Raw genomic sequence first — 25,031 nt, 5'->3', positions numbered from 1 at the left:
CAGTGTGAGGGGGAGAATGGCTCATGGCCACTGGAGTCTGACAAGTCCAGGCTGTGGCGGGACCCCAGAAGCACCCGCATTACAGCTGAGAGCCGGGCTGTGCCCTCGGGCCTGTGAACAGTGGGAAGGCAGCTCTTTGTCCAGAGCCACCCAGCTGGCCTCCAAAGATGCCCTCATCACATGCCCCATCCATCACCTTGGTCTCCTGGGCCCTCTCTTAGGGTTGCGGTGGTCTCTGCAGGTCTGCTTTCTCATGTGCTGCCCCTCCTCGCTCAGGGGAACAAGACTGGCCTCCAGGAGGCCCCAATCTCGGAGACACCTATGAGGCCCATCACTGCGTGCTCAGACTGTAAGCAGGTAAGTTAGGGGGTCCTTGGAGAAAGAGAACCAGGGATGGCTTTCTTTTTTTTTTTAAATTAATTAATGAATTAATTTTTGGCTGCGTTGGGTCTTCGTTGCTGCATGTGGGCTTTCTCTAGTTGTGGCGAGCGGGGGCTACTCCTCACTGCGGTGCGCAGGCTTCTCATTGCGGTGGCTTCACTTTGTTGAGGAACACGGGCTCTAGACACGTGGGCTTCAGTAGTTGTGGCACGCAGGCTCTAGAGCACAGGCTCAGTAGTTGTGGCGCACGGGCTTAGCTGCTCTGCGGCATGTGGGATCTTCCCGGACCAAGGCTCGAACCCGTGTCCCCTGCATTGGCAGGCGGATTCTTTTTTTTTTTTTTTTTTATATGTTTATTATTCCAAGAGACATTCCCCTTTTCTTTCTTTTCAATGAAACTCTGAGATTTTTTATGGTGGCAAGGTGTGTATAGCTGGGTCTATGCCTAAATTTTTTTAAAAAATTTATTTATTTATGGCTGTGTTGGGTCTTCGTTTCTGTGCGAGGGCTTTCTCCAGTTGTGGCAAGCGGGGGCCACTCTTCATCGTGGTGGGCGGGCCTCTCACTATCGCGGCCTCTCTTGTTGCGGAGCACAGGCTCCGGACGCGCAGGCTCAGCAATTGTGGTTCACGGGCCCAGTTGCTCCGCGGCATGTGGGATCTTCCCAGACCAGGGCTCGAACCCGTGTCCTCTGCACCGGCAGGCAGACTCTCAACCACTGCGCCACCAGGGAAGCCCGACAGGCGGATTCTTAACCACTGTGCCACCAGGGAAGTCCGGGATGGCTTTCTTGACAGAAGAGAAGCCATTTTTGGCTTAAGCTGTTTTGTGACCTAAACCTGGCCACAATGCTTGCCCTTGAACAGGTCTCAGTAATCAATGATCTTGAGCAAAGGAATGAAGAAACAAACAACAGTCGGGCAAGAGAAGTAACAATAGCAAAGATAATGTATCAGTTGTAAAGACTCCCAGTTCTGTTTCAATGGTGAAGATTAGCCTGATGCAATCAACCACCAGATCAACTGGGACCTGAGGGATGAGGATGTTGACCTTTTCTGACCCTCGTGACTTCAATCAACTAAAGCTTGGACTCTGCCTGCTGCCCAAGCCCCTTCATGTATATGCATGTACACTTAACTTAAAACTTCCCCAATTTTGCTGTTCGGGAAGACATTGCTTTGGGAGAGATCCCTGGTGTGCTCCTGACTTAACTGCAAGTAATCATAAATCCTTCCTTCTCTTGATCTTCGGCTTGTTCAACACCCACCAAGAGGCAAACCCAGTTTTTGGGTAACAAGATGAGCACAGCGGCTCTGGGAGCAGAGGAAGACCCCAGCCACAGCCAGGGGATCAGGGGAAGGGTTCTGGAGGTGACCTCTAACCTGTTCCTAAGGCATGAGCAGGAGTTCTCCAGAATAAAGGATTGGGAGGAGGTTGCAGGCAAAGGGGTTTCCTCATGTCAAGGCCTGAACGGGAGAGAGACCCTGGCCCCTGAATTCACTCAGACTCCTTCCCTGTTTTTTGTCACTCCCTCACCGGACCCATCTTTACTCTTGGTGATTTCCCGGACCTCCTCTTGATGCCAAAAACTCAGCCTCTGTGCACCGGTGCCAAATCGAGTCTCGGAGACAGAGTTTTGGGTGAAGTTGAAAAGAATAGCTTTATTGCTTTGCCAGGGAAAGGGGGACATAGTGGGCCTGTGCCCTCAAAAACTGTGTGTCCCTACCTGGCATGGGGAGGGGGATTTGGTGAGGAGTTTTACAGCAATGGTTTAAGGGTGGGGTTGCCAAACCATGACCTTCTCTGGAATGAAGAATGCTTCATCAAGCAGTTAACACCTTCCATTTGTTGGAGGTTTTAGTTCTGCAGAAGAGCTCAAAGCTATTGCTATGTGCATCCCTTTAGGTGGAACCGGGACCCTGCCCCAAAGCTGCACTATTGTTTCTTGACTGCTCCTCCCTTGTCTCTGCATCCCCTTCCTTCCCTGATTAGCAACTGTTCGAATCTGCCCTTTGGGACTCAGGGAAGGTCATGGAGGCTGGAGTCTGTTCCCTACAATCAAGAAACAGGGGACACAGAAAGGCTTCCGTGCCCAGGAGCCCCACAGGATCTTGCTTGGGTTCACTATTGCTGCTGTAACAAATGAGACAAACTTAGTGGCTTAAAACAACATAAGTTCATTCTCTGTAGTTCTGGAGATCAGAAGTTGAAAATCAAGGGGTCACCAGGGAGGCTAGGCTCTAAAGCAGAGTCTGTTTCTGGAGCCTCTAGGGGAGAATTCGTTTCCTTGCCTTCAGCTTCTAGAGGCACCTTCATTCCTTGGGTTGTGGCTCCTTCCCCCATTTTCAAAGCCAGCAGTGTAATACCTTCCATAGTCAAATCTCCCTCAGCCTCCCACATGTGACTACGTTGGGCCCACGCAGGGAATCGAGGAGAATCTCCCCATCTCAAGATCCTGCCAAGTTACATTCACAGATTTCAGGGATTTGGACGTCAGCGTCTTTCTGGGAGCCATTATCCAGCCTCCCAACCTCCACCATCCATACACTCTTTTAGAGAGACTATCTCACACCCTGTCTTCTCTCCTCAAACCTCTGACCTTGCCCCACCATTACCGTCAGCTGGTTACCTGGCTGCCCATTTCACTGAGGGGATAAAATAAACACAAGAGCACACCTCGGGCTCTCCCACCACATCTAGCCTCCCACCGTATCAGTGCCCAGGGCCTCAGCTTTCTCCCCTGTGACTACGGATAAACACCCAGGCTGCTGGCTAAGGACATCCTCCTCTCTGCTCGGGATCTCAGCATCTCTCCCAACTCCAGGACATTGCTCCAGCACCTCTCCTCTCTCCTTCCTTTAGCATCAACTTCCTGGTCTCCCGGATCTTTCCTGCCTGCGTGCAAACATACGGATGATTCTCCCATGTAAAAAACAACTTACTCCCTCATACCCATTAGAATGGCAAATATAAAGAGAAAGAAAGAAAGAGAGAGGGAGGGAGGGAAGGAGGGAGAGGAGAAAGGAAGGAAGGAAAGAAAGGAAAGAAAGGAAAAAGAAGAAGAGGAAAGAAAGAGAAAGAGAGAAAAAAGGAAGGAAGGAAGGAAGCATTGGTGAAGATGTAGAGAAACTGGAACCCTCTTGTATTGCTGGTAGGAAAGTAAAATGGTGCAGGTGCTATGGAATACATTATGGTGGTTTCTCAGAAAAATTAAATATGGAATTGCCATATGATCCAGTGATTCTAATTCTGATTAAACCCAAAAGAATTGAAAGCAGAGACGCAAACAGATACTCATATGCCAGTGTTCATTGCAGCATTATTCACAATAGCTAAAAGGTGGCAGCAAACCAAGGGTCCATGGATGGGTGAATGGGTAAACAAAGGATGGTATATTTATACAATAGAATATTATTCAGCCTTAAAAAGGAAAGAAATTCTGACACATTCTGCAACATGGATGGACCTCGCAGACATTATGCTAAGTGAAAGAAGCCAGTCACAAAAAGACAAATACCGTATGATTCCACTTATATGAGGCCCCTAGAGCAGCCAAATTCATAGAGACAGAAAGTAGAATGGGGGTTGCCAGAGGCTGGGGGGGAGAGGGGTATTTGGAGTTAATGTTTACTGGGTACAGAATTTTCAATTTTGTAAGATGAAAAGAGTTAGGGACATGGATGGTGGTGATGGTTGCCCAACATGGTGAATATGCAGGCATACCTTGGAGAGGGTGCAGGTTTGGTTCCAGACCACCACAAAAAAGCAAGTCACATAAATTTTTTGGTTTCCCAGTGTATATAAAATTTACGTTTACACTATACTGTAGTTTATTGTGTGCAGTAGCATTATGTCTAAAAAAACAATGTGCATACCTTAATTAAAAAATACGTTATTGGACTTCCCTGGTGGTGCAGTGGTTAAGAATCCACCTGCCAGTGCAGGGGACACGGGTTCGAGCCCTGGTCCGGGAAGATCCCACATGCTGCGGAGCAACTAAGCCCGTGCGCCACAACTACTGAGCCTGCACTCTAGAGCCCGCGAGCCACAACTACTGAGCCCGAGTGCCACAACTACTGAAGCCCGCGCACCTAGAGCCCGTGCTCCGCAACAAGAGAAGCCACCCGATGAGAAGCCTGCGAACCGCAACGAAGGGCAGCCCCCGCTCGCCGCAGCTAGAGAAAAGCCCGCGCGCAGCAACAAAGACCCAAGGCAGCCAAAAAAAACTTTATTGCTAAAAAATGCCAACCATCATCCGAGCCTTCAGTGAGTCGTAATCTTTTTGCTGGTGGAGGGTCTCGCCTTGATGTTGATGCTGCTGGCTGATCAGGGTGGTGGTTGCTGAAGGTTCTTATTTTTAAAAATAAGACGACAATGGAGTTTGCTGCATTGATTGACTCTTCCTTTTGCAGACGATTTCTCTGTAGCATACAAAGCTACAAAGCTAAGTTTGATAGCATTTTACCCACAGTAGAACTTCTTTAAAAATTGGAGTCAATCCTCTCAAACCCTACAGCTGCTTTATCAACGACGTTTATATAAGATTCTAAACTCCCTGCTGTCATTTCAACAATCTTCATATCACCTGTACCAGGAGTAGATTCCATCTCAAAAAAACCACTTTTTTTGCTCATCCATAAGAAGCAAATCCTCATCCATTCAAGTTTTATCGTGAGATTGCAGCAATTCAGTCACATCTTCAGGCTCCACTTCTAATTCTACTTCTTTTGTTATTTCTACCACATCTGCCGTTATTCCTCCACGGGAGTCTTAAATCCCTCGAAGTCATCAATGAGCATTGGAATCAACTTTTTCTAAACTCCTATTAAGGTTGATATTTTGACCTCATCTCATGAATCATGAATGGTCTTAATGGCATCTAGAATGGTGACTGCTTTCCAAAAGGGTTTTTTAGCTTACTTTGCCCAGATCCATCAGAGAACTCACTATCTATGGCAACTATAGCCACACAAAATGTATTTCTTAAATAATAAGACTTGAAAGTTGAAATTACTCCTTGATCCATGAGCTGCAGAATGGGTGTCCTGTTAGCAGGCATGAAGACATTAATCTCCATCAGAGCTCATGAGTGACCAGGTGCATTGTCAATGAGCAGTAATATTTGGAAGGAATCTTTGTTTCTGAGCAGTAGATCTCAACAGTGGGCTTAAAATATTTAGTAAACCATGTTGTAAACAGATGTGCTGTCAATCCAAGCTTTGTTGGATTTATAGAGCACAGGCAGAGTAGATTTAGCATAATTCTTAAGGGCCCTAGGATTTTCATAATGGTAAATGAGCATTGACTTTAACCTAAAGTCACCAGCTACATTAACGCCTAACAAGAGAGTCAGTCTGTCCTTTGAAGCTTTGAAGCCAGGCACTGACTTTTCCTCTCTAGCTATGGAAGTCCTAGATGCCATCTTCTTCCAATAGAAGGTTGTTTCAACTACGTTGAAAATCTGTTGTTTAGTGTAGCCACCTTCATTCTTTATCTTAGCAAGATCTTCAGGATAACTTGCTGCAGCTTTTATATCAGCGCTTGCTGCTTCACGTGGCACTTTTATGTTACGGAGATGGCTTCTTTCCTTCAGCCTCATGAACCAACCCCTGCTGCCTTCAAACTTTTCTTCTGTAGCTTCCTCACCTCTCTCAGCCTTCCTAGAATTGAAGAAAGTTAGAGCCTTTCTCTGGGTTAGGCTTTGGCTTAAGGCGTTGTTGTGGCTGGTTTGATCTTCTATCGAGACCACCAAAACTTTCTCCATATCAGCAATAAGGCTGTTTCGCTTTCTCATCATTCATATATTCACTGGAGTAGCACTTTTAATTTCCTTCAAGAACTTTCCTTTGCATTCACAACTTGGCTAACTGGCACAGGAGGCCTACCTGCCTATCTCAGCTTTCAACCTGCCTTCCTCAGTAAGCTTCATCATTTCTAACTTTTTTTTTTGGCTGTATCAGGTCTTAGTTGCGACATGCAAGATCTTTGTTCAGGCATGTGGGATCTTTCACTGTGGCCCACGGGCTTCTCTCTAGTGGGCTTCTCTCTAGTTGCGGCATGTGGGTTTTTTCTCTCTCTCTCGTTGAGGCATGCAGGTTCAGTAGTTGTGGCACAAAGGCTTAGTTGCCCCGCTGCTTGTGGGATCTTAGTTCCCCAACCAGGGATCGAGCCCACGTCCCTGCATTGGAAGGCAGATTCTGTACCACTGGACCACCAGGGAAGTCCCCCATCATTTCTAACTTTTGATTTAAAGTAAGAGACGTGTGATTCTTCCTTTCACTTGAACACTTAGAGGCCATTGTAGGGTTATTAACTGGCATGATTTAAATATTGTTGTGTCTCGGGGAACAGGAAGGCCCAAGGAGAGGGAGAGAGATGGGGGAATAGTTGGTCAGTGGAGCAGTCAGAACATACACAACATTGATTAACTTCACCATCTTATTTGGGCGTGGTTTTGGATGCCCCCCAAACAATTGCAATAGTAACATCAAAAATCACTGATCAGGGGCTTCCCTGGTGGCGCAGTGGTTGAGAATCTGCCTGCTAATGCAGGGGACACGGGTTCGAGCCCTGGTCTGGGAAGATCCCACATGCCACGGAGCAGCTGGGCCCGTGAGCCACAACTACTGAGCCTGCGCGTCTGGAGCCTGTGCCCCGCGACGGGAGGGGCCGCGATAGTGAAAGGCCCGCGCACCGCGATGAAGAGCGGTCCCTGCACCGCGATGAAGAGTGGCCCCCACTTGCCTCAACTAGAGAAAGCCCTCGCATGAACCGAAGACCCAACACAGCCAAAAATAAAATAAAATAAATAAATAAAGTAGCTATAAAAAAAAAAAAAAAAGAAAAGTGCTAAAAAAAAAAAAATCACTGATCACATTTCACCATTACAAATATAATAATAATGAAAACGTTTGAAATATTTCAAGAATTTTTTTTTTGGCCATGCCTCGGGCTTGCAGGATTTTAGTTCCCCAACCAGGGATTGAATTCACTGCCCTCGGCAGTGAAAGTGTGGAGTCCTAACCACTGGACCACCAGGGAATTCCCGAAATATTTCAAGAATTACCAGAACGTGACACAGAGACACAAAGTGAGCAAATGCTTTTGGAAAAATGGCACCGATAGACTTGCTAGACGCACGGTTGTCACAAATCTTCAGTTTGTAAAAAACGCAGTATCTGCAAAGCACAATAAAGCAAAATGCAATAAAACAAGGTGTGCCTGTACTTAACGTCACTGAACTGTTCTCTCAGGAATGACTGAGATGGCAGATTTTATGTTATGTGCATTTCACTACAATTACAAACAGCAAAAACCTTCTGGAAAACAATTCTCCCTTCAGTTACTGTCAGATTTCCCAGCTACTGTTTTGTTTTGTTTTTTTGGCCACACTGCACAGTTTGTAGGATCTTAGTTTCTGGACCAGGGATTGAACCCGGGGCCATGGAGGTGAAAGTGCTGAGTCCTAACCACTGGACTGCCAAGGAACTCCCAGCTACTCCTAACAGCAGAACACGTAGAAAATGTTGTCTATTGGCATTCACTGTCTCCAGTTTATCTTCTCCCATTTTCTCTTGAGCTCACGCCAGTGAGGCTGTGTCCACCTCACCACTAAAACTCTACTGGCCAGGTCACTGCTGACACTAATCCTGCTGCTTGATTCACAGAGGCTCTCAGGGCTCCTCTCGCTCCCCCTGTGGGCAACGTTTGACCCACGTGACCAGCCCCCTCCCTGAAACACGTTCCTCACCTGCCTCCAGGAGCACACACACCCCTGGCTCTCCTGCCGGCTCGTCTCGGGGGCTCCTTCTGCCTCCTTTGCTTCTCCCGCCTCATCTCGGCCCTTGGGCATCCTCTCCACCTCCCACACCCTCCCCTGCGAGTCCCATCCAGCTTCATGGCTTTAAGTACCACAAATGCATCCTGCCGGCTCCCAGTGTTTGAATGGATAAGTATTTACTGCGCTCCTACTTCACGGCAGGCACTGCTCTAGGTGTTGGGATACAGCAACGACTAAAACAAATGGGTGGGAAGAGAGACAATAAGAAAACACACAGGGCTTCCCTGGTGGCGCAGTGGTTGAGAATCTGCCTGCCAATGCAGGGGACACCGGTTCGAGTCCTGGTCTGGGAAGATCCCACATGCCGCGGAGCAACTAGGCCCATGAGCCACAATTACTGAGCCTGCGCGTCTGGAGCCTGTGCTCCGCAACAAGAGAGGCCGCGATAATGAGAGGCCCGCGCACCGCGATGAAGAGTGGCCCCCACTTGCCGCAACTAGAGAAAGCCCTAGCACAGAAACGAAGACCCAACACAGCCATAAATAAATAAATAAATAAATAAACCCAAAGTTTAAAAAAAAAAAAAAGAAAACACACAAACGGCTTAGAGCAGATAGTACAAGTATTAGATTAGGGGTATTACACGCTTCTTAATAGCATCTAATCTACTTTTTCTTTGCACCAGTCAGCATCCCAGGATAGAGCTCTCATTCCCACTCATGTTTATGGGGTACTGCTCTTAAGAACAGTATACCTAACTCATTAATTATGGCTGAGCCATAATTAATGGGTGGTAGTATTTTCTAAAAATGGATTCATGCACACATCCAAGCCGCATTAAAATTTCAACTTAGAGTTTCTACAAAGTCTGTCTCCTTTCTATATGAAGAAAATGAAGCTGGCCACAGAGAACGGAAGGATTGGGGGATCCCCCTCCTGGACCAGGACATCAGGGAAGGGACCAGAGAGGTGACTTGGAGAAGAGGCCTGACGAATGGAGGGAGGGCCGGAGCACGACCTGGGGCTAGGATGGGGCACAGTGAGAGGGAAAGAGAGGGGCCAGGTCTAAAGGGCTTCCCCTGTCCGGCTAAGGTGGGCAGTGGGCGAAGGGACTCACTGAACACTTGCAGCTACCTAGAGGTGGCGCTAGATCTCACAGGTTAAGGGCTCACTCCCACAAGACTGCCTTCATTTCACACACCAATCACAGGTCCAGGTGTCACCTGTGCTTCTGACCGACCTCTTATACGACAACCAACTTGGGTTTCATTACTTTGCTAAAGCAGCTCATAGAACTCAAGAAAACAATTTACTTGTTAGGCTACCAGCTTATTACAAAGGATACAGCTCAGATTCAGGAAGAGCCAGACAGAAGAGATGCAAAGGGCAACGTTTACGTGAGAAGTGGCCGGGGCTTCCATGCCCTTTCTGGGTGCACCACCCTCCCAGCACATCCACTTGTTCAGCAACCTGGACGCTTTCTGAACCCCGTCCTTCTGGGGTTTTAGGTAGGCTTCATTAATAGGCATGCTTGATTGAATCACTGGCCATTGGTGATTGATTCAACCTCCAGCCCCTCTTCCCAACCCAGAGGTAAGGGGTTGAGGTGGAAAGTTCCAACCCTCTAATCACGTGGTTCATTCCCCTGGCAACCAGCCCCCATCCTTAGGGGCTTTCCAAAAGCGACCTATTAACATAAACTTAGGTGTGACTGAAAGGGGTTTGATATGAATAAGACACTGGTTTTGCCTTTATGGCTCCGGAGCTATTTCAGAAATGAGGACCCAAGAACAAATATTTGAACAAAAGGTGTTCCATTGCTCTCTTCACTTGGGAAATTCCAAAGATTTTTTTAAGAGTTGTGAGCCAGGAATGGAGGATGAAGATCAAATATGTATTTCTTATTATAAATCACAATATCACAGTGGGTAAATCTGTAGTAACTGAAGGCAGCCACCTGCCTGATGGGTTAGCCAGTCAAATGGGCCAGTTGAAGACCCTACTGCTTCTTTCTTTTCTTTAACTGAGACAGAACAAGTGGTTTCAGTAAGGTAGGCCAGCACAGATGGGAGCAAGCGACTTCTGGATTCCTCTTCATCTAGTCTGCATTCAGGCATCATCGTTATGGGGCACCCTGATGGATTAGCACAGAAGTCAAGAGTTGTGGACCTTAATGTCCACCTTTCCAGGTGTGAATCCTGGCTCCACCACTTCCTGTTTGTGTGACCTCAGGCAAGTTAATGACCTTCTCTGTGTCCCACTCTCCTTATCTCTAAAATGAGGTGAAAATATTACGTCCCTCAGAGTAAGGGATTAATACCTGAACTACTATCTATGAAATACTTGGAATTGTGCCTGGCACATAGTAAGTGCTCAGTAAATATTAGTGGCTATTTTTGTGTGTGTGGGGGGGCTGGTCCTGGGGATGCAACAGAATGCCAGCTGGAGCTGGCATGCTAGGAGGGGCTGTGTAAAAAAATATGTGTAGGCTATGCCAGTGGTGAGTGCTAAGAAGAAAAATAAAGCAACGTAAGGGGACAGACAGGAGTGGGGGTATTGCTAGTTTGCAAGGGGAGTTCAGGAAGGCTTCTCTGAGGAGCTGGTATTTGAGCAGAGGCCTTGGTAAAGGGAGGGTGGGACAGCCTTGGAACCCTGGGGACAGGACATGAGGTCAGGAGGGTGGCTTCAGAAGCCAGGGGAAGGATGTTGGGTTTTATTTCCCACATCATGGGAGAGATCTGAGCATTGCCTGCTCTAAGAGTTGGGAAACCGAGCTTCGGTTATTTTATCTCCATAATTGCTCCGGGAGATAGGCAAGGTACCCATTATCCCTGCCATGCAGAGGAGGGCAGGACCGGCTGGGCTTGATACTCATCTAAGGAGTTGAGTTGGGTGGACAGTCTGTTTACTGTGGAAGGCTCCTGATAACCAGCTCTGAAGAATTTTCTCTCTCTCTGAGGACTTCTCTGCTCCATCTGGAGCTCTATATTCAGAAACCAGAAACCAGGGCAGCATCTGGAAAGCTGGGAGTTTGCTCAGGGCAAACCTAAAGGTTAAGAGTCCTGGGATTGTACCTTAGCTCCACCCATAACCTGCTGTGTGAAGTTGGAGCAGCCACTGTCCCTCTCTGGAGCTCAGAATCCCTCTGTAAGATGATGGGGCTGACCCCTGAGCTATGGTCTGTCCTTTGTCCTTCTTCTTCCCACAGAGTGACAGTACCACCCCTGCCCAGGCTGTCTGCATTTTCACAAGAGACTCTGGACCTGCACTGTCAAATACAAATACTGAATTTTGAAGACTTAGTACAAAACATATATAGAATAGCTCAGTAATAATTTTTATACTGATTACATGTTGAAATGATACCATTTTGGAGATGTTAGGGTAAATAAAATATTAACACTAATTTCACCTGTTTCTTTTCACTTTTCTTAGTGTGGCTGCTAGAAAATTTAGAATTATGTGTGTGGCTTGCATTATATTTCTATTGGACAGTGCTGCTCTGGAAACTTCTGGATCTGATTAAATTAATTCATATTTAAAATTATAGCTCCCTCTCCCCTAAGATGCTTACCTCTCCCATGGGACTCTTACAGTACTTACCACCTTCTCAAATATTGTATAATTTACATATGTTATATTTATCGCTCACCGTCTGCTCCTCTTGCTAGAATGCAAACTCCAATAGGGCATTTTTATAGACAAAAATATGTCTGTTTTGCTCAGTGATGTAGCCCCAAGTGCTTAGAAGAGTGCCAAGCGTATAGGAGGTGCTCAATAAATGGTGAAAGAATAAACGAATGAATGTAAGCCTAGGGAGGATGGGGGTTCCACCATTGCCAATTCTTCCATTTTTTTTTTCCTAGAGAAGCTCCAAATATAGATTTTCATAAGTGACCTCCAGCTTTTAAAATGTAACTTAACTTCAATTATTTTAAGGCTTTGTGTGGGCCAAAAGGAACATTTCTCCAGCAGTTTTGGCTGACTGTCTGCAGCCACTCTGGTCTAGATGATCTGAAGGCCGGGTAGCGAGGGGCCTGATATTGGGGAGTACTGAGCAGGGCCCCTCAAATCTGCCTGCCCCAGAAAACCTGGCCCTTCTGGGCCAACATACATCTCAGAGTCTAGTGTGGATGGTAATTAAGGACACCCCTCATCTCCTGCAGCCCCTCACCTGTTATGTGTCAGAAACTTGCAGCTTTGGGGGCCACAGCATGGGTGGGGAACCATGGGAGGACCTTCCCTTTCCCTCTGCCAGGACAACATTTGACCTCTCTGTTCCCTGTTTTCTCCATAACGAGTATAAATTTTGCTCTAATAATTGAAGCTCAGGGCAGTGGGCTGGTGCAGGAAGGGCTGAGGCCATTATGGAGAGGGACTCAGGCTCACAGCAGAGTCCGGCATTGTCTTATGGTCTCTCTGCATGACTTTAAGTTCCTTCCCCTTCCTAGTCCTCAGTTTCCCCTTCTGTACAATGAAGGCTTTGGACCAGCTCTGCATTTCCAAACCCATCACCTGGGGAGCTGGGTCCCCCTGCAGACTCCCTGAACTTGAACCCTTGGGGGCCAGTTCTTCCCATTGAGGCCTCCATCTAAAACTGTACACTCCTCCTTCCTACCTTGCTTCCCTGCGTTATTTCTCTCTTTAGTGCCCATCACCATCCTGTTCACTCTATATTTTATGCTGACTTTGTTTGTTCTCCGTCTCTCCTCCCTTGCTGGTATGTAAGCCCCAGGAGGGCAGAGATCTTTTAAATATCAGCTTTATTGAGGAATAATTAACAGAAAACACAATTTCAATTTCAAGTGCACACTTCAATGAACTTTGACAACTGTATACAGCCTCATGATCATCACAGCAATCAAGATACAGAACAGCTCCATCACCCTGAAAAGTTCCCTCTTGTCTCTTCCTAGTCAATCCCCTCCCTCCACCCCTGCCCCCTGGCCACCACTGATCTGCTTGTGCCATTCTAGTTTAGAATAGCATAGAAATGAAATCATTACGGTACATGGCCTTGCGTGGTCTGGCTTTTTTCACAAAACTAATACTTTTGAGGTTCCTCCAAGATAGTATCTGTATCAGCAGTTTGCTCCTTTTTACTGCTGAGTAGTATTCCACTGCATGGGTCCATTGCAATCTCTTTTCTTCTTTTATAAACATTTAATATATTTATTTATTTATTTTGGCTGCACTGGGTCTTAGTTGCAGCATGTGGGATCTTTGTTGCGGCACGTGGGATCTTTAGTTGCGGCATGTGGACTCTTAGTTGAGGCCTGCGGACTTCTTAGTTGCGGCACGCACGCAGGATCTAGTTCCCTGACCAGGGATTGAACCCAGACTCCCTGCACTGGGGCGTGGAGTCTTACCCAGTGGACTACCAGGGAAGTCCCTGCAATCTCTTTATCCATTCTCCTGTTGATGGATATTTTGATTACTTCCTGTTTTGGGCTATGATGAGTACGGCTGCTATGAATATTTGTGTATAAGTCTTTGCATGCACATGTGCTTTCATTTCTCTTGCGTAAATACCTGGGAGTGGGATGGCTGTGCGGTAAACGTATGTTAAGATTGATAAGGAACTGAGGCCCGAAGACTCTCAGTGATACTGGTTGAAGGAATGGCGGCCTGGCATCTGCATTTTAAATAAACTCCCCAGGTACAGTCAGGTGTCTCTGTGTTGGAAGATCTGGACCCTGAGCTCCTTCAGCTCTGATGGCTGCCTTCCTTTCTGCCTTCTGTGGAGTCTAGGGTTTTACACCCAAACCTCAGCTTCTGGGGGGGACCCAGTGTTGAGATTCTGATGGGTTGACCCCCACCTCGGAGAAACTCAGGCCTTGCTTGGGAGTGAGTCAGCCCACAAGCACCTTCATTAGCTTAGCATCATGAGGGCTGATAACTGTCATGGTAAATAGATACTCTTGCAACCTTGCCAGCCTGCGTCCTGAATCTTCTGACTTTTTATGAGCCTGAGATGTTCTTCCTGCCTTTCTGCTGATAATCCAAGATGAGGCGTTCATTTGTTCATTCTTTCATAGCATTGGGCCTTTTCTGTGCTAGGCCATGTCTAGGTACTGAGGAAACATTTGTGAAAAAGATATAATTTCTGCTGTCAGTAAACTTTCAGAGTGACGAAAGATAACATAGGTATAAACAAATAAGATATCTCATCTCAGGCAACATTAAGTTCTGTTAAGATAATATAACAGGGTAATGGATGAGGGGAACTTCAGATAGGGCAGCAGGGAAATCCTCTCTGAGATGGAATATTTGAAGCAAGGAGTGGCCTATATGATTATCCAGAGCTGCCCTGTAGTCATACAAGTCTATTGAGCACTTGAAATGTAGCTACTTTGTATTACGATGTGCAGTAGTGTAAAATACACACCAGATTTTAAAAACTAATATAAAAAACCCCAAAATATCTTATTAATAATTTTTTTCTGTTAGTTACAGGTTGAGATGATAATATTTAGAACATATTGGATTAAATAAAATATATTATTAATTTCACCTTTTTGTTTTTCCTGTAAAAAATGTACCGACTAAATAAACGTACTATGTAGCTTGCGTTATATTCCCATTGGACAGCAGTTAGGGTAAAAGCATCCTAAGTAGAGAGATGCAAATGCAAAAGTCCCGGGGCAGGAACTGAAGGATGCTGGGACAGAGTGGGCCCGGGAAAGAGTGGCAGAAATGGTAATGGAACAAATTCAGCAGGATCTTGGTGTCGGCTCTCTGAGGAGGTGGGTTTTAATGTAAGTATAATGGGGAAGAGGTTTTAACCAGGGAAGTGGCATGGTATGAATTATGTTTTAAGACTCCTGCGGCTGATAAGTGGCGAACAGATTGCGGGCGGGTCGTTGTAGAAGGAAGAATCCTGGGTTCCAATACTTCTGAGCCAATATGTCCTATATATTATCCTTTCCCCGGACTCGGTTTACCCCCGCGCTGTAAAATGGAGGGGCTGTTTGGGCCTTTCTACCGCTTCAGCCCCAGCACCTGCGAGCCCTGGAGGGGCGGGCAGCCCTGCAGGAGCGGCCGCGGGCGCCAGGGGGCGCCTCCTCGATGACTCGGCGCTCGGCTGGCCAGGCGCCGGCGAGTCTCCCGCTCGATTGGTCGGGTCGGGGTGGGTCTGAGCGCCGCGGGCCAGCGCCATTGAGGAGCGGCGGAGAGGAAGCGCCGCGCAGTGCCTGGCTGGGGCGGGCGGCCCGGGACACCGACAGGTACGGGCCGAGGCGGGGCGGCGCCGGGCGGCGAGCAGGGCCGGGGGCCGCAGGGCGGGCGTGGACCTGCGGTCGGCCGCTCCGGCTCCGCTTCAGACCTGGAGGCCCCGGCCCGCCCGGGCGGAGCGCTGCGCTGGGAGCCCGGGGACCCCGGCGTCCGGCCCTCCGGCCGTCTGAGCTCTTCGGGGGATCCCTGGGGCTTCCGAGCCCCAGACGGCCCCGAGCGCCCCGCCCTCACCGGGACCCTCGAGTCCGAGGCCCTGCGGGCGCCCGAGCCAGACGCTCGGGCGTTCTGAGCTTCCCGGGACTTCGGCGTCCGTGTGCTTGGGAGTCTGAACCCCCGCCGGACCCGCACCCTTTCCCGGGTCGGGGCAGCTTGGTGCCCTGGGATCGAGGGGGTGTCAGGCCGCGTCTCCCCGCCGGAGCCTCGGTCTCCACGCGGGAGCCCAGGGTGTGAGCCCCCCTGCCTTATGCCCAAGGACATGGCTCCAGTCAGGGCTCCAGAGGGTCTTAACCCCCCCCTTCTCCAGCCTTCTGGGGTCACGTTCTGGGATGGGGACATCAGGCCTCAAACCTCTCTTTACCCCTCGCCCCCTGGGGTCACGCCCTGGCTGAGCCCCTCCTTCCGGGGCTGGGACGCGCGGCTCCGTTCCCTTCAGGCTCTATCTGGGAGGTGGGGTCTCCGGCTCCTGGAGCCGGGCGTAGGGTTCTGAGAGCAGAGGGGCGGCAGACGGGCTGGAGGAGCCTCGCCTCCTGGGCAGTCTCCTTCCTGCGGGGCCCCCGTCCCTCTCCGGCCTCCGATGTCCGAGCTCCCAGGGCCGGCAGCCCTCAGACCCGCCGCCTCCGCTCCCGCGTCCTGTTGCCAGCCCTTCCTACTCAGGGCTCCAGGGCTCCAGCCGCTCCTCGAGGGAGGGGCCTGGCTCAAGGTCATGGCCGGCTGTCTGCCCACCGGTAGGCTGAGCACTGATCCCCAGTGTCACCTGCCCCACCGATTAGGGTAGGCTAGGTGGGGTTAGTACCAGGCCTAGAAACCCTGATGGACCAGAGTATAAAAACACTTTGGGATTCTGGCCAGTCTGGCGGCCCTTCCTGACACCGGATTCCTTAACGGAATCCTTGAAGTGGCCTCAAACCTGGTCTAGATGCTTAGCAGAGCTAATGGATGCCGTCTAGCTTGGGCCTCAGTGTACTGCACAGGGCGTTTTATAGTGTTTCTCACCCCATCTTCTTTTAATCTGTGCTTTGCATTCGTCCACCTTCAGGGGAGGTAGGGTAGGGCCAGATCTTGTGTACAAACTGACAGTTGTTTCCCTTTATAAGGAGAGCACTTGTAGGTGGCACCAGAGAGAGTTTGTTGGCATTTAGGACCAGAATCAGTGGCAGTAACTTCAAAAGTAAAGAGTGTTCCAACTTTGGCTCTTTGCTTAAGTGTGTTTGGACTCTACATAGTGAGACTAGGTTAGTCAGGTTCATGTTTTGTTTTTGTAGGTTTACTCATTTAAAGTTATAGAAAGAAGTGTTTCCTTTACTCAGGCTGTTAAACATTTCTTATTTTAAGAAATTTGTTCTTGTAATCTCGTCTTTAAATAAGTGTACAGAGTAATTTTAGCAGATTCCTAATTTTACATAACAATGTAGCTTTAAAAAAGATCTTTGGAAAGAAATTAGTATTTTTCCAAATGCTGTTTATTTTCTTATATGTTTTTACTGTCATTGTTGACAAATAAAAGATAATCTTCTCTGGAAATGCAAGACACTATTGACAAATAAAAACAGATTTTCCCTGGAGGTTAACTCTTGTAGAGCATTGTGTTTTGGGGTTTTTGGTGAGTGGAGGCCTCTCAGTTGGGATAAGAGTATCTCCTGGCACTAAGGTGAATAACTGGAGGTGGGGCAAAGTGCTTGGAAAGGATCCCGAAAGGGCTGGTTCCAAGTGGGATGCCTGCCACAGCAAACCTGGAGTGTCAGGCTTGGTGGGCTGGTGTCTGACATGCTTGGCTCAGAGCAAGATTTGGAGCCCACGGTTCTACCTAGGATCTACTAGCTGAGCAATCTTGAAACCCATTTAAACTTTTGTGTCTCAAGTTCCCTCATGTTAACTTTACGGAATACTAAAAATAATCTCTGTTTTGTAATGCTAATAAACAGCAGTTATTGTAATGACAGCAGTAAATCAGCACTGACTGTAAATACTGCAGCTGGAACCAGAGGATTTCTGGTGTCTGCAGTTACTGACTAAGGGGGTCCCTTGTATCAGCACTGTCTGGTGTCCAGGTACCAGCAATGCAGCTCCAGGACAGTTAAGAAGAGCGATAAACCACTGTCGTCTCCCTTCCATTTGTATCATTTTATGAATGAGCCTGATGAACAGGTTTGCAAAACTGATTTCGGGAAGGCTTAAAGAGGATCGGTGCAGAATATGAAGTTCACTGATGCAGTCTCTTAGGCCATTTTTGCCTTAATCTAGGACAGGGTTTCTCAGCCTTGGTACTGTTGGCATTTGGGGCTGGATAATTCATTGCTGCGGGGGGCTATCTCGTGCATTGTAGGAAGTTTCGCAGCCTCCATGGTCTCTTCTCACAAGGTACCAGTAGCAATCCCCCCAGTCGTGATATTCAAAAATGTCTCTAGACATTGCCATATCACATCTGGAAGAGAACCTCTCACCAGGACAGTCTAGTCCCCAGGTCAGTCACCAAAAGCAAGCAGTTAAACGGTCAGTTACATCGAAAAGATACACAACTTTGAATTGTAGGTAATTTTTGGTAAATTTATGAGTGACTATCCCTTGCAGCTGCATCAAAATGCAGATGTATTGGTTTGGCCCTCCATTTACTAGTGGAGGCATCTTACAGTGCTTTTCATCCCATCTTTCTTTCTTGTTTTTTTTTTTTAAATTGAAGTATAGTTGATTTACAATATTGTGGTAGTTTCAGGTATACAGCAAAGTGATTCAGTTATATATATTTCAGATTATTTTCTATTATAGATTATTACACAATATTGAATATTCTTCCCTGTGTTATGCAGTAAACCCTTGTTGCTTATCTATTTTATATATAGTAGTGTGTCTGTTAATCCCATACTCCTAGTTTATCCCTCCCCTCTTCCCCCTTTAGTAACCATAAGTTTGTTTTCTATGTCTGTGAGTCTGTTTCTCTTTTGTATATAGATTCATTTGTACTATTTTTCAGATTTCACATATAAATGATATCATATAACATTTGTCTTTCTCTGTCTGACTTCACTTAGTTTGATAGTCTCTAGGTCCATGCATGTTGCTGCAAATAATATTTCCTTCTTTTTTATGGCTGAGTAGTATTCCATTATATATATATATATATATATATATATATATATATATATATATATATATATACACACACACACACCACAACTTCTTTATCCAGTCATCTGTTGATGGACACTTCGGGTGCTTCCATGTCTTGGCTACTGTAAATAGTGGTGCAGTGAACATTGGTCACCCCATCTTTTCTTAAATCTGTGCTTTGCATCCAGCCACCTTCAGGGCAGGTAGAGTAGGCTATCAGCTTGGAAAAACTGTCTGGTTTTTCTGTTCATTTCCTTTTTTTTTTTTCTTTCATAGATTCTTCTGTGACCATGAGAGAGAGAAATAAAGAATGATCCATGAGTTTTAAACACCTTGTCTTGAGGATATAGTCATGTTGGAAGGTCTTGTAGCCTGGGTTCTCAATACCTATCTGGGGAAATATGTCAATAACCTGAACACTGATCAGCTGTCCGTTGCGCTCCTGAAAGGTGAGTACGTGTATCTCTTTTTGGTGAAGTATGCTTTGCAGATTGCATTTCTATTTTTTATGTTCTTTTTGTTGTATTGAGAATAATAAACCCCGATGGACAGATGGCTTTGTATTAAATATGTGTAAAAGGAAATAATGTTCTTCCATATGCCACTGATTATTATTACAGGGTAACTTAAGTATATAGCTGGATTGTTGTAGATTTTAGGGGACTATTAAATATTAAAAGGAAAATTTAAAAAAAGACCATGCTACTGGTGACTGTGCTTTACCCCAGTTAATTTTTTAGTTTTATGAAGCTTTGTGGAGGCAGCCAGGATGTAGTGACAATGGCACTGGCTTCGGCTTCAAATCCTGCTGTGTTACTTATTAGCTACATGAACAAGTCACTGAAATTCTGAGCCTCAGTTTCTTTAGAAAAAGAGGGTAATGTACCTTTACAGCATTGCTAAAAGGATCAAGTGGAGTGACCATTGAAGCTCCTATCCTGCTGGTGTGTAATAGACACCCAGTAGAAGTTTTAAAATACGTTACTGTGGGGTCTTCCAACAGAATTACTGAGTTCTTGTCTTGCTGAGTAGTAACGTACCTAAAGCTTGAGACATTTTAGCCTTTACAGGCCTATAGTGTGTAAATGCAGCCCAGTGGTTTGATGTGGGGATTGGAAAGTGGCTTTCTTCTCCTTCTCCTTGTTTTAATTTAAGTTCTGTTTGCTCAACTCAAAATGGAACCCTTTAACAAATCTAGAGAAAGAAGATAAAGTCAGTTTGCAAACATGTAGAATCATAGAAAGAGGAAGGGAGGCCTCAGATATAGTGGAAACCTCCTGGGCTTCCTGGGAGTATGAGTTTTGGCAAGTGGACCAGGGCAGGTTAGTGGGGCTAGCAGTGATCCAGATGTGTGTATAGTCTGAGCACAGGGTGCGGTGATTTTCTCTTCCCAGGAGCAGCGTTCTCCGGGGTTTCCTGACCCACCTACAGCAGGGGAGTGATCGCGGCAGCAATAGGCGGTGGCGAGCTAGCACGGTTGCACCTCCCCGCTCCCTTCCTTTCTTCGGAAACAGAAGTGGGTTCTTTCCTGTCCTTTGGCTTTTCCTTCTGCCCTTTCCTAGAAGGGAGCTGCTTAGTGGAAAGTGAAAGTGACCAGTTGTCAGGGCGGGGCTGTGTTTAAAGTACAACAGTAGTGTCACGTTCACCTCTTTGGTCACTTATTGAAGTTCTCAGACACACTGTGAAGCTAACCAGGTTGTACAGGGCAGGTAACAGGGCCTAGAAGGAGCAACATTGTTACTAGCAACAACATTGCTAATAACAGAGCTGGCTTTCTCAAGAGTGGTATGGTAAGAAGAAGGATCTTTGCTAAAGAAACGAATAAATAGAAATTTGTGGTACCTGATAAATCATGGAGTCTATACTAATAATAGATTTCTAATCTCAGCAATTTTAGACAGAACATATCTTGTAAGGACAACTGTGTGTATCTCTGAAGCTTTCTACTGCTTTGCTGTGCTTATCTCTTCTTAAAAATTATTCTCTATGGCTTTTAATGAACCTGTGGAATTTGAGGAATGTTTCTCTGCAGACTAGAAAAATGCTTTTTCTTTCAAAACTTGTGTCAGTTAGGTACTCTGTCCTTATGGCGCCAAAGCACACCATGATGCTTGGCCAGAAAAGTTTTAGAGCATTGCAATGCACTGAGAGAATGGCTTTGCAAAGGAGTTGACACTTTTTGTTGACCTTGATGACATAGTTAAGCAGTGTTTGGGGGCAGAGGGTACTAGATAGGAATAAGAATGTTATTTCAGTCTGTCTGCAGATATTTACAGATGCTTTGGAAGATGCAAAGGAGACTGAAATAGTGGTCAAGGGTATGGATTTTGTAGCCAGACTGGGTTTGAATCCCAGTCCCGCCATTTACCAGTAACTTGGGCAAATTACTCAAATTCTTTTTTCTTCTTCTGACGGTTTTATTGAGATATAATTGCTATAGAGCACTGTAAGTTTAAGGCGTACAGCGTAATGGTTTGACTGACATCCATCATGAAATGATCATCACAGTAAGTTTAGTGAACATCCATCATCTCATACAGATACAAAATTAAAGAAATAGAAAAAACATTTTTTCTTGTGATGAGAACTCTTAGGATTTACTCTCAACTTTCATATATAACATATATGTTAACTGTATTTATCATGTTGTACATTACATCCTTAGTACTAAATTACTCAAATTCTACTAAGAATTAAATAGAAAATTAAATATTAAGATTGCTTTAGTCTCCCTTTCTGCAAATTGGAGGTAATAGTAACTATCTCATAAGGTTCTAAGAACTAAACACATGAATGTGGGTTCAAAGAGCTTAGAACTGTTCTGGGTCCTCAGTCAGTGTTATCATCATCATATGATCATCAACGTATGATTAACTGGTGGGTTGGACTTCAAGGGTAGATTGTGCACACGTGCTAAAAGCAATAAAAATGCAAAGTAGCATATGAGTAGTGGAAGGACAGAGATAGCACTTGTATAACATTTCATTTGTTCAGTCATTTGACAGACTTTCACTGAGCACCTGCTTTGGGTAAGACTCTGTGTTATGGAACGATACAAAAAGGGGAGACGGTAGAAAATACTTAGAGCTCAGGCATAGGGTCTAACCCTGGTTTCACCACTTAACAGCTGTTTGTGACTGTGAGCAAGTTACGTAAGCCTCCTCTTCATCCCCTCTCCCTCTTGCCGCCAGAGATCACACAGGTCTGGTATGAACTCTAGTACTACCACTGACCAGCTCTATGATTTTTAAGCAGACTGCTTGTCCTCTAAGCCTCATTTTTCTTATCTTAAAAATGAAGACAGGGCTTCCCTGGTGGCGCAGTGGTTGAGAATCTGCCTGCCAATGCAGGGGACACGGGTTTGAGCCCTGGTCTGGGAAGATCCCACATGCCGCCGAGCAGCTGGGCCCGTGAGCCACAACTACTGAGCCTGCGCGTCTGGAGCCTGTGCTCCGCAACAAGAGAGGCCGCAACAGTGAGAGGCCCGCGCATCGCGATGAAGAGTGGCCCCCGCTTGCCGCAACTAGAGAAAGCCCTCGCACAGAAACGAAGACCCAACACAGCCAGAAATTAAATAAATAAATAAATAAATAAATAAATAATTTAAAAAAAATTAAAAAAAAAAATGAAGACAATAATAGTATTTCCTCATATTTTTGTGAGGATCAAATGAAGACGTGCATATGAAATGCTTGGGACATAGTAAGATCTCACTGTATGATAGCCATCCTCATCTTCCACCTCCTCCGCCTCCTCCCCCTCCCCCTCCCCCTCCTCATGGTCATCGTCATCATCATCCCAGCTCCACCTCTATAATCCCTGCCCTCAGAGAGCCATTAACCGGTCCTGGAGACAGAAATAAGTGTACAGTAATACAAGGCAGTATGTATTACGTTGTTATACTAGAGATACAGGCATAATGCAGTGGGAGGGGAACCATTCATCCTGTCTGGAGGACCCTGAGAAAGCTATTCGGGGACTGGCTTTTGAGTGGGTCTTAGCAGGATCTTGATAGATGGCCCAGGCTGGGTGACCACATTCCAGGCAGAATGAGGCGTGTGAGCAGAGGCAGAAGGCTGGAACCTGCAGGGTGTCTTTGGGGTGGTTTGGGGCCAGAAGATAGCGGCTGCCAGTGCTGAGTCAAGGAGTCTGAACTCTGGGCCGTGGGCGTACATTTAGATTCCCCCTCCTTTTTTTTTTTTTTTTTAATAAGCTCTGAACCTCAGGTTGGCCCTTTAAATGAGGTTGGCTTCCCTAGAGCTGAGGGAAGAGGATTGAGTAGTCATTAGGTATTACTCTAAATTCACCCCAGCTAGTGACTAGATTTCTTGTTAATCTGAGGTGAGGAATTTTTGGATGAGAGAGCCATCCATAAATAAGTCTGCAAGTTATCTGTCTGGAAATCAACAAACATTATTATCTATAAGGTGCTCACGTATGCTGGGTGCTTTGTGGCCTGGTCCCTTGGAGGGACCTTCTCCAGCAGGGCCAGTTGTGGGTACATATGAGTGGGTGGGGAAGTAGGAAGCCTTTGATCTGTGTTTTGCCTGATTACCTTTTTTAAAAAAATATTTATTTATTTTTATTTATTATTTATTTTTGGCTGTGCTGGGTCTTAGTTGCGGCACACGGGATCTTTTTTATTTTCAGTTGCGGCATGTGGACTTCTTAGTTGTGGCATGAGGACTCTCAGTTGCGGCATGCATGCGGGATCTAGTTCCCCGACCAGAGATCAAACCCGGGCCCCCTGCATTGGGAGTTCGGAGTCTTACCCACTGGACCACCAGGGAAGTCCCTGATTCCCTTGTTTTTGACTTGCTATAGGCTGCCATTGCTCCTCATTCTTTCCTGTGTGTCCTCCTTTCTAGACCACCCCCTTTGCTGTCTGTGCTTCAGCTTCTTTAATTTTTCATTGCATGCATTGCCTGCAGTTCTTTCCACTTCTCCGCTCTGTACAGCAGCCATGGAAACCTGGGGCCGTCTGCCTTTGTGACAGATTTGGGTATTGAAAAATAGGGCGAATGATTCAGATTGCAAATGCTGCTCTTCAGAAGGAGAAGAAGTTACATGCTTTCCTCCCTTTAAGTCAGTTTCAACTGATAAGGAATGTGTCTCATGTTTTTTCCCCCTTATGCTCATTTTCTCCCCAAGTGTGGATATAGGGTTGTTTCTGGGCTCTCTGGGATTATTAACTTCTCCTTTTGGTTAGTCTCAAGGTAAGTGGAGCCCCATGTGAATAGGTGTTCTTGCAAAAGTTCTGAAAAATAAGTTGGGTGCATTTGCTCAGAATCCGCCAGAATGCTAGCTTTGAATACTTCTTTAGATGCCAATGACGCACAAGTCTTAATCATTCAAAGGGGAAAATAATTAAGTTTCTTGTATTAGTGTGTCTTTGGAGGAAAAGACTTGCTTTCCTTTCTTCTGGGTTCTCTTACCAGTTAATGGTTGCTGCGTGGTTGTTGTCTTGCGAATACATTTCAGACAGATTTAAGTGACTCAGAAATTGACTTGTGTTGCACAAATGAGCAACTTTATAAAACGGCTGTTTCCCCAGCGCTTTGAAGATGGGGACCCTGCCTGCCTTTGTTTTTATTCCCAGTGGCCAGCACAGTGCCTTAGGCGCAGGGGAGGGATCAGTATGTACTGGGTTGGCCAAAAAGTGCATTTGGGTTTTTCCATAAAACCCGAATGCACTTTTTGGCCAACCCAGTATGTGTAAAGGGTTGATTTCAATAGCTGGGAGAGAGAGAGAGATCTAGCTGCACCCTTGTGACTAATCTTTCAGTCTGCTTTGGAGACATCTTGTGCTTTTGGATTTAAGTAATTATAGAAACTGGGTCTGAAAAGGACCTTCAGCGGTGGTCCTGTTCATGCCTTTGCTCTCTGACTGGTTATTACACCTGCGAGTGAGGGTGCAGAGGAGAACCTGCAGAGGTGGTCTCTCCAGAGGAGAGAGTATAAATTCCTCTTGATGACCAACTTTATTGAACTCTCAGGGGCTCTCTGAGGTGGTATGGAATACACCCATTTTGGGGGAAGGGGAGGGTGGTGGGTAAGGAGAGCTTGTTAAAAATTGCAAATTTCTGCTCTAGACCCAGGAGCCTGCATTTCATCCTAGGTGATTCAGATGTTAATGGTCCTCCGGTGGAATAGTAGCCTAAACTAGGGGTCTGTAAACCGGCCAACTGGCCAGATCCCCCTGCTAGCTGAGAATGGCTTTTCCATTTTTAAAGGCTTGTAAAGAAACAAAACAAAACAAAACAAAAGGAGAATACACAGTAGACACTGTAAGTCCTGAGATATTTACTATCTG

The 25,031-nt window shown here is 46.3% G+C and overlaps 1 protein-coding gene across 11 annotated transcripts in view; it reads left to right on the top strand.

Moving 5' to 3' along the window:
• The first annotated feature begins 12,427 nt into the window (after positions 1-12,427).
• Positions 12,428-25,031, top strand: part of VPS13D (vacuolar protein sorting 13 homolog D) — a 255,125-nt gene continuing 242,521 nt past the window's right edge. For 3 of the 11 annotated variants that reach the window (XM_082380830.1, XM_082380831.1, XM_082380822.1), the window contains exons 1-2: positions 12,429-15,387; positions 18,995-19,167. In XM_082380830.1, the coding sequence (XP_082236956.1) occupies positions 19,071-19,167 (97 nt within the window). In that variant the 5' untranslated portion in view covers positions 12,429-15,387; positions 18,995-19,070. The other 8 variants (XM_082380826.1, XM_082380821.1, XM_082380828.1 and 5 more) reach the window with 6 other exon arrangements.

This window comes from Balaenoptera borealis (assembly GCF_965194805.1).
Source record: "Balaenoptera borealis genome assembly, chromosome: 1".
Taxonomy (NCBI): Eukaryota; Metazoa; Chordata; class Mammalia; order Artiodactyla; family Balaenopteridae; genus Balaenoptera; species Balaenoptera borealis.
Note: the sequence above shows the minus strand (reverse complement) of the source record. Positions and strands in the feature narration are given on the sequence as shown.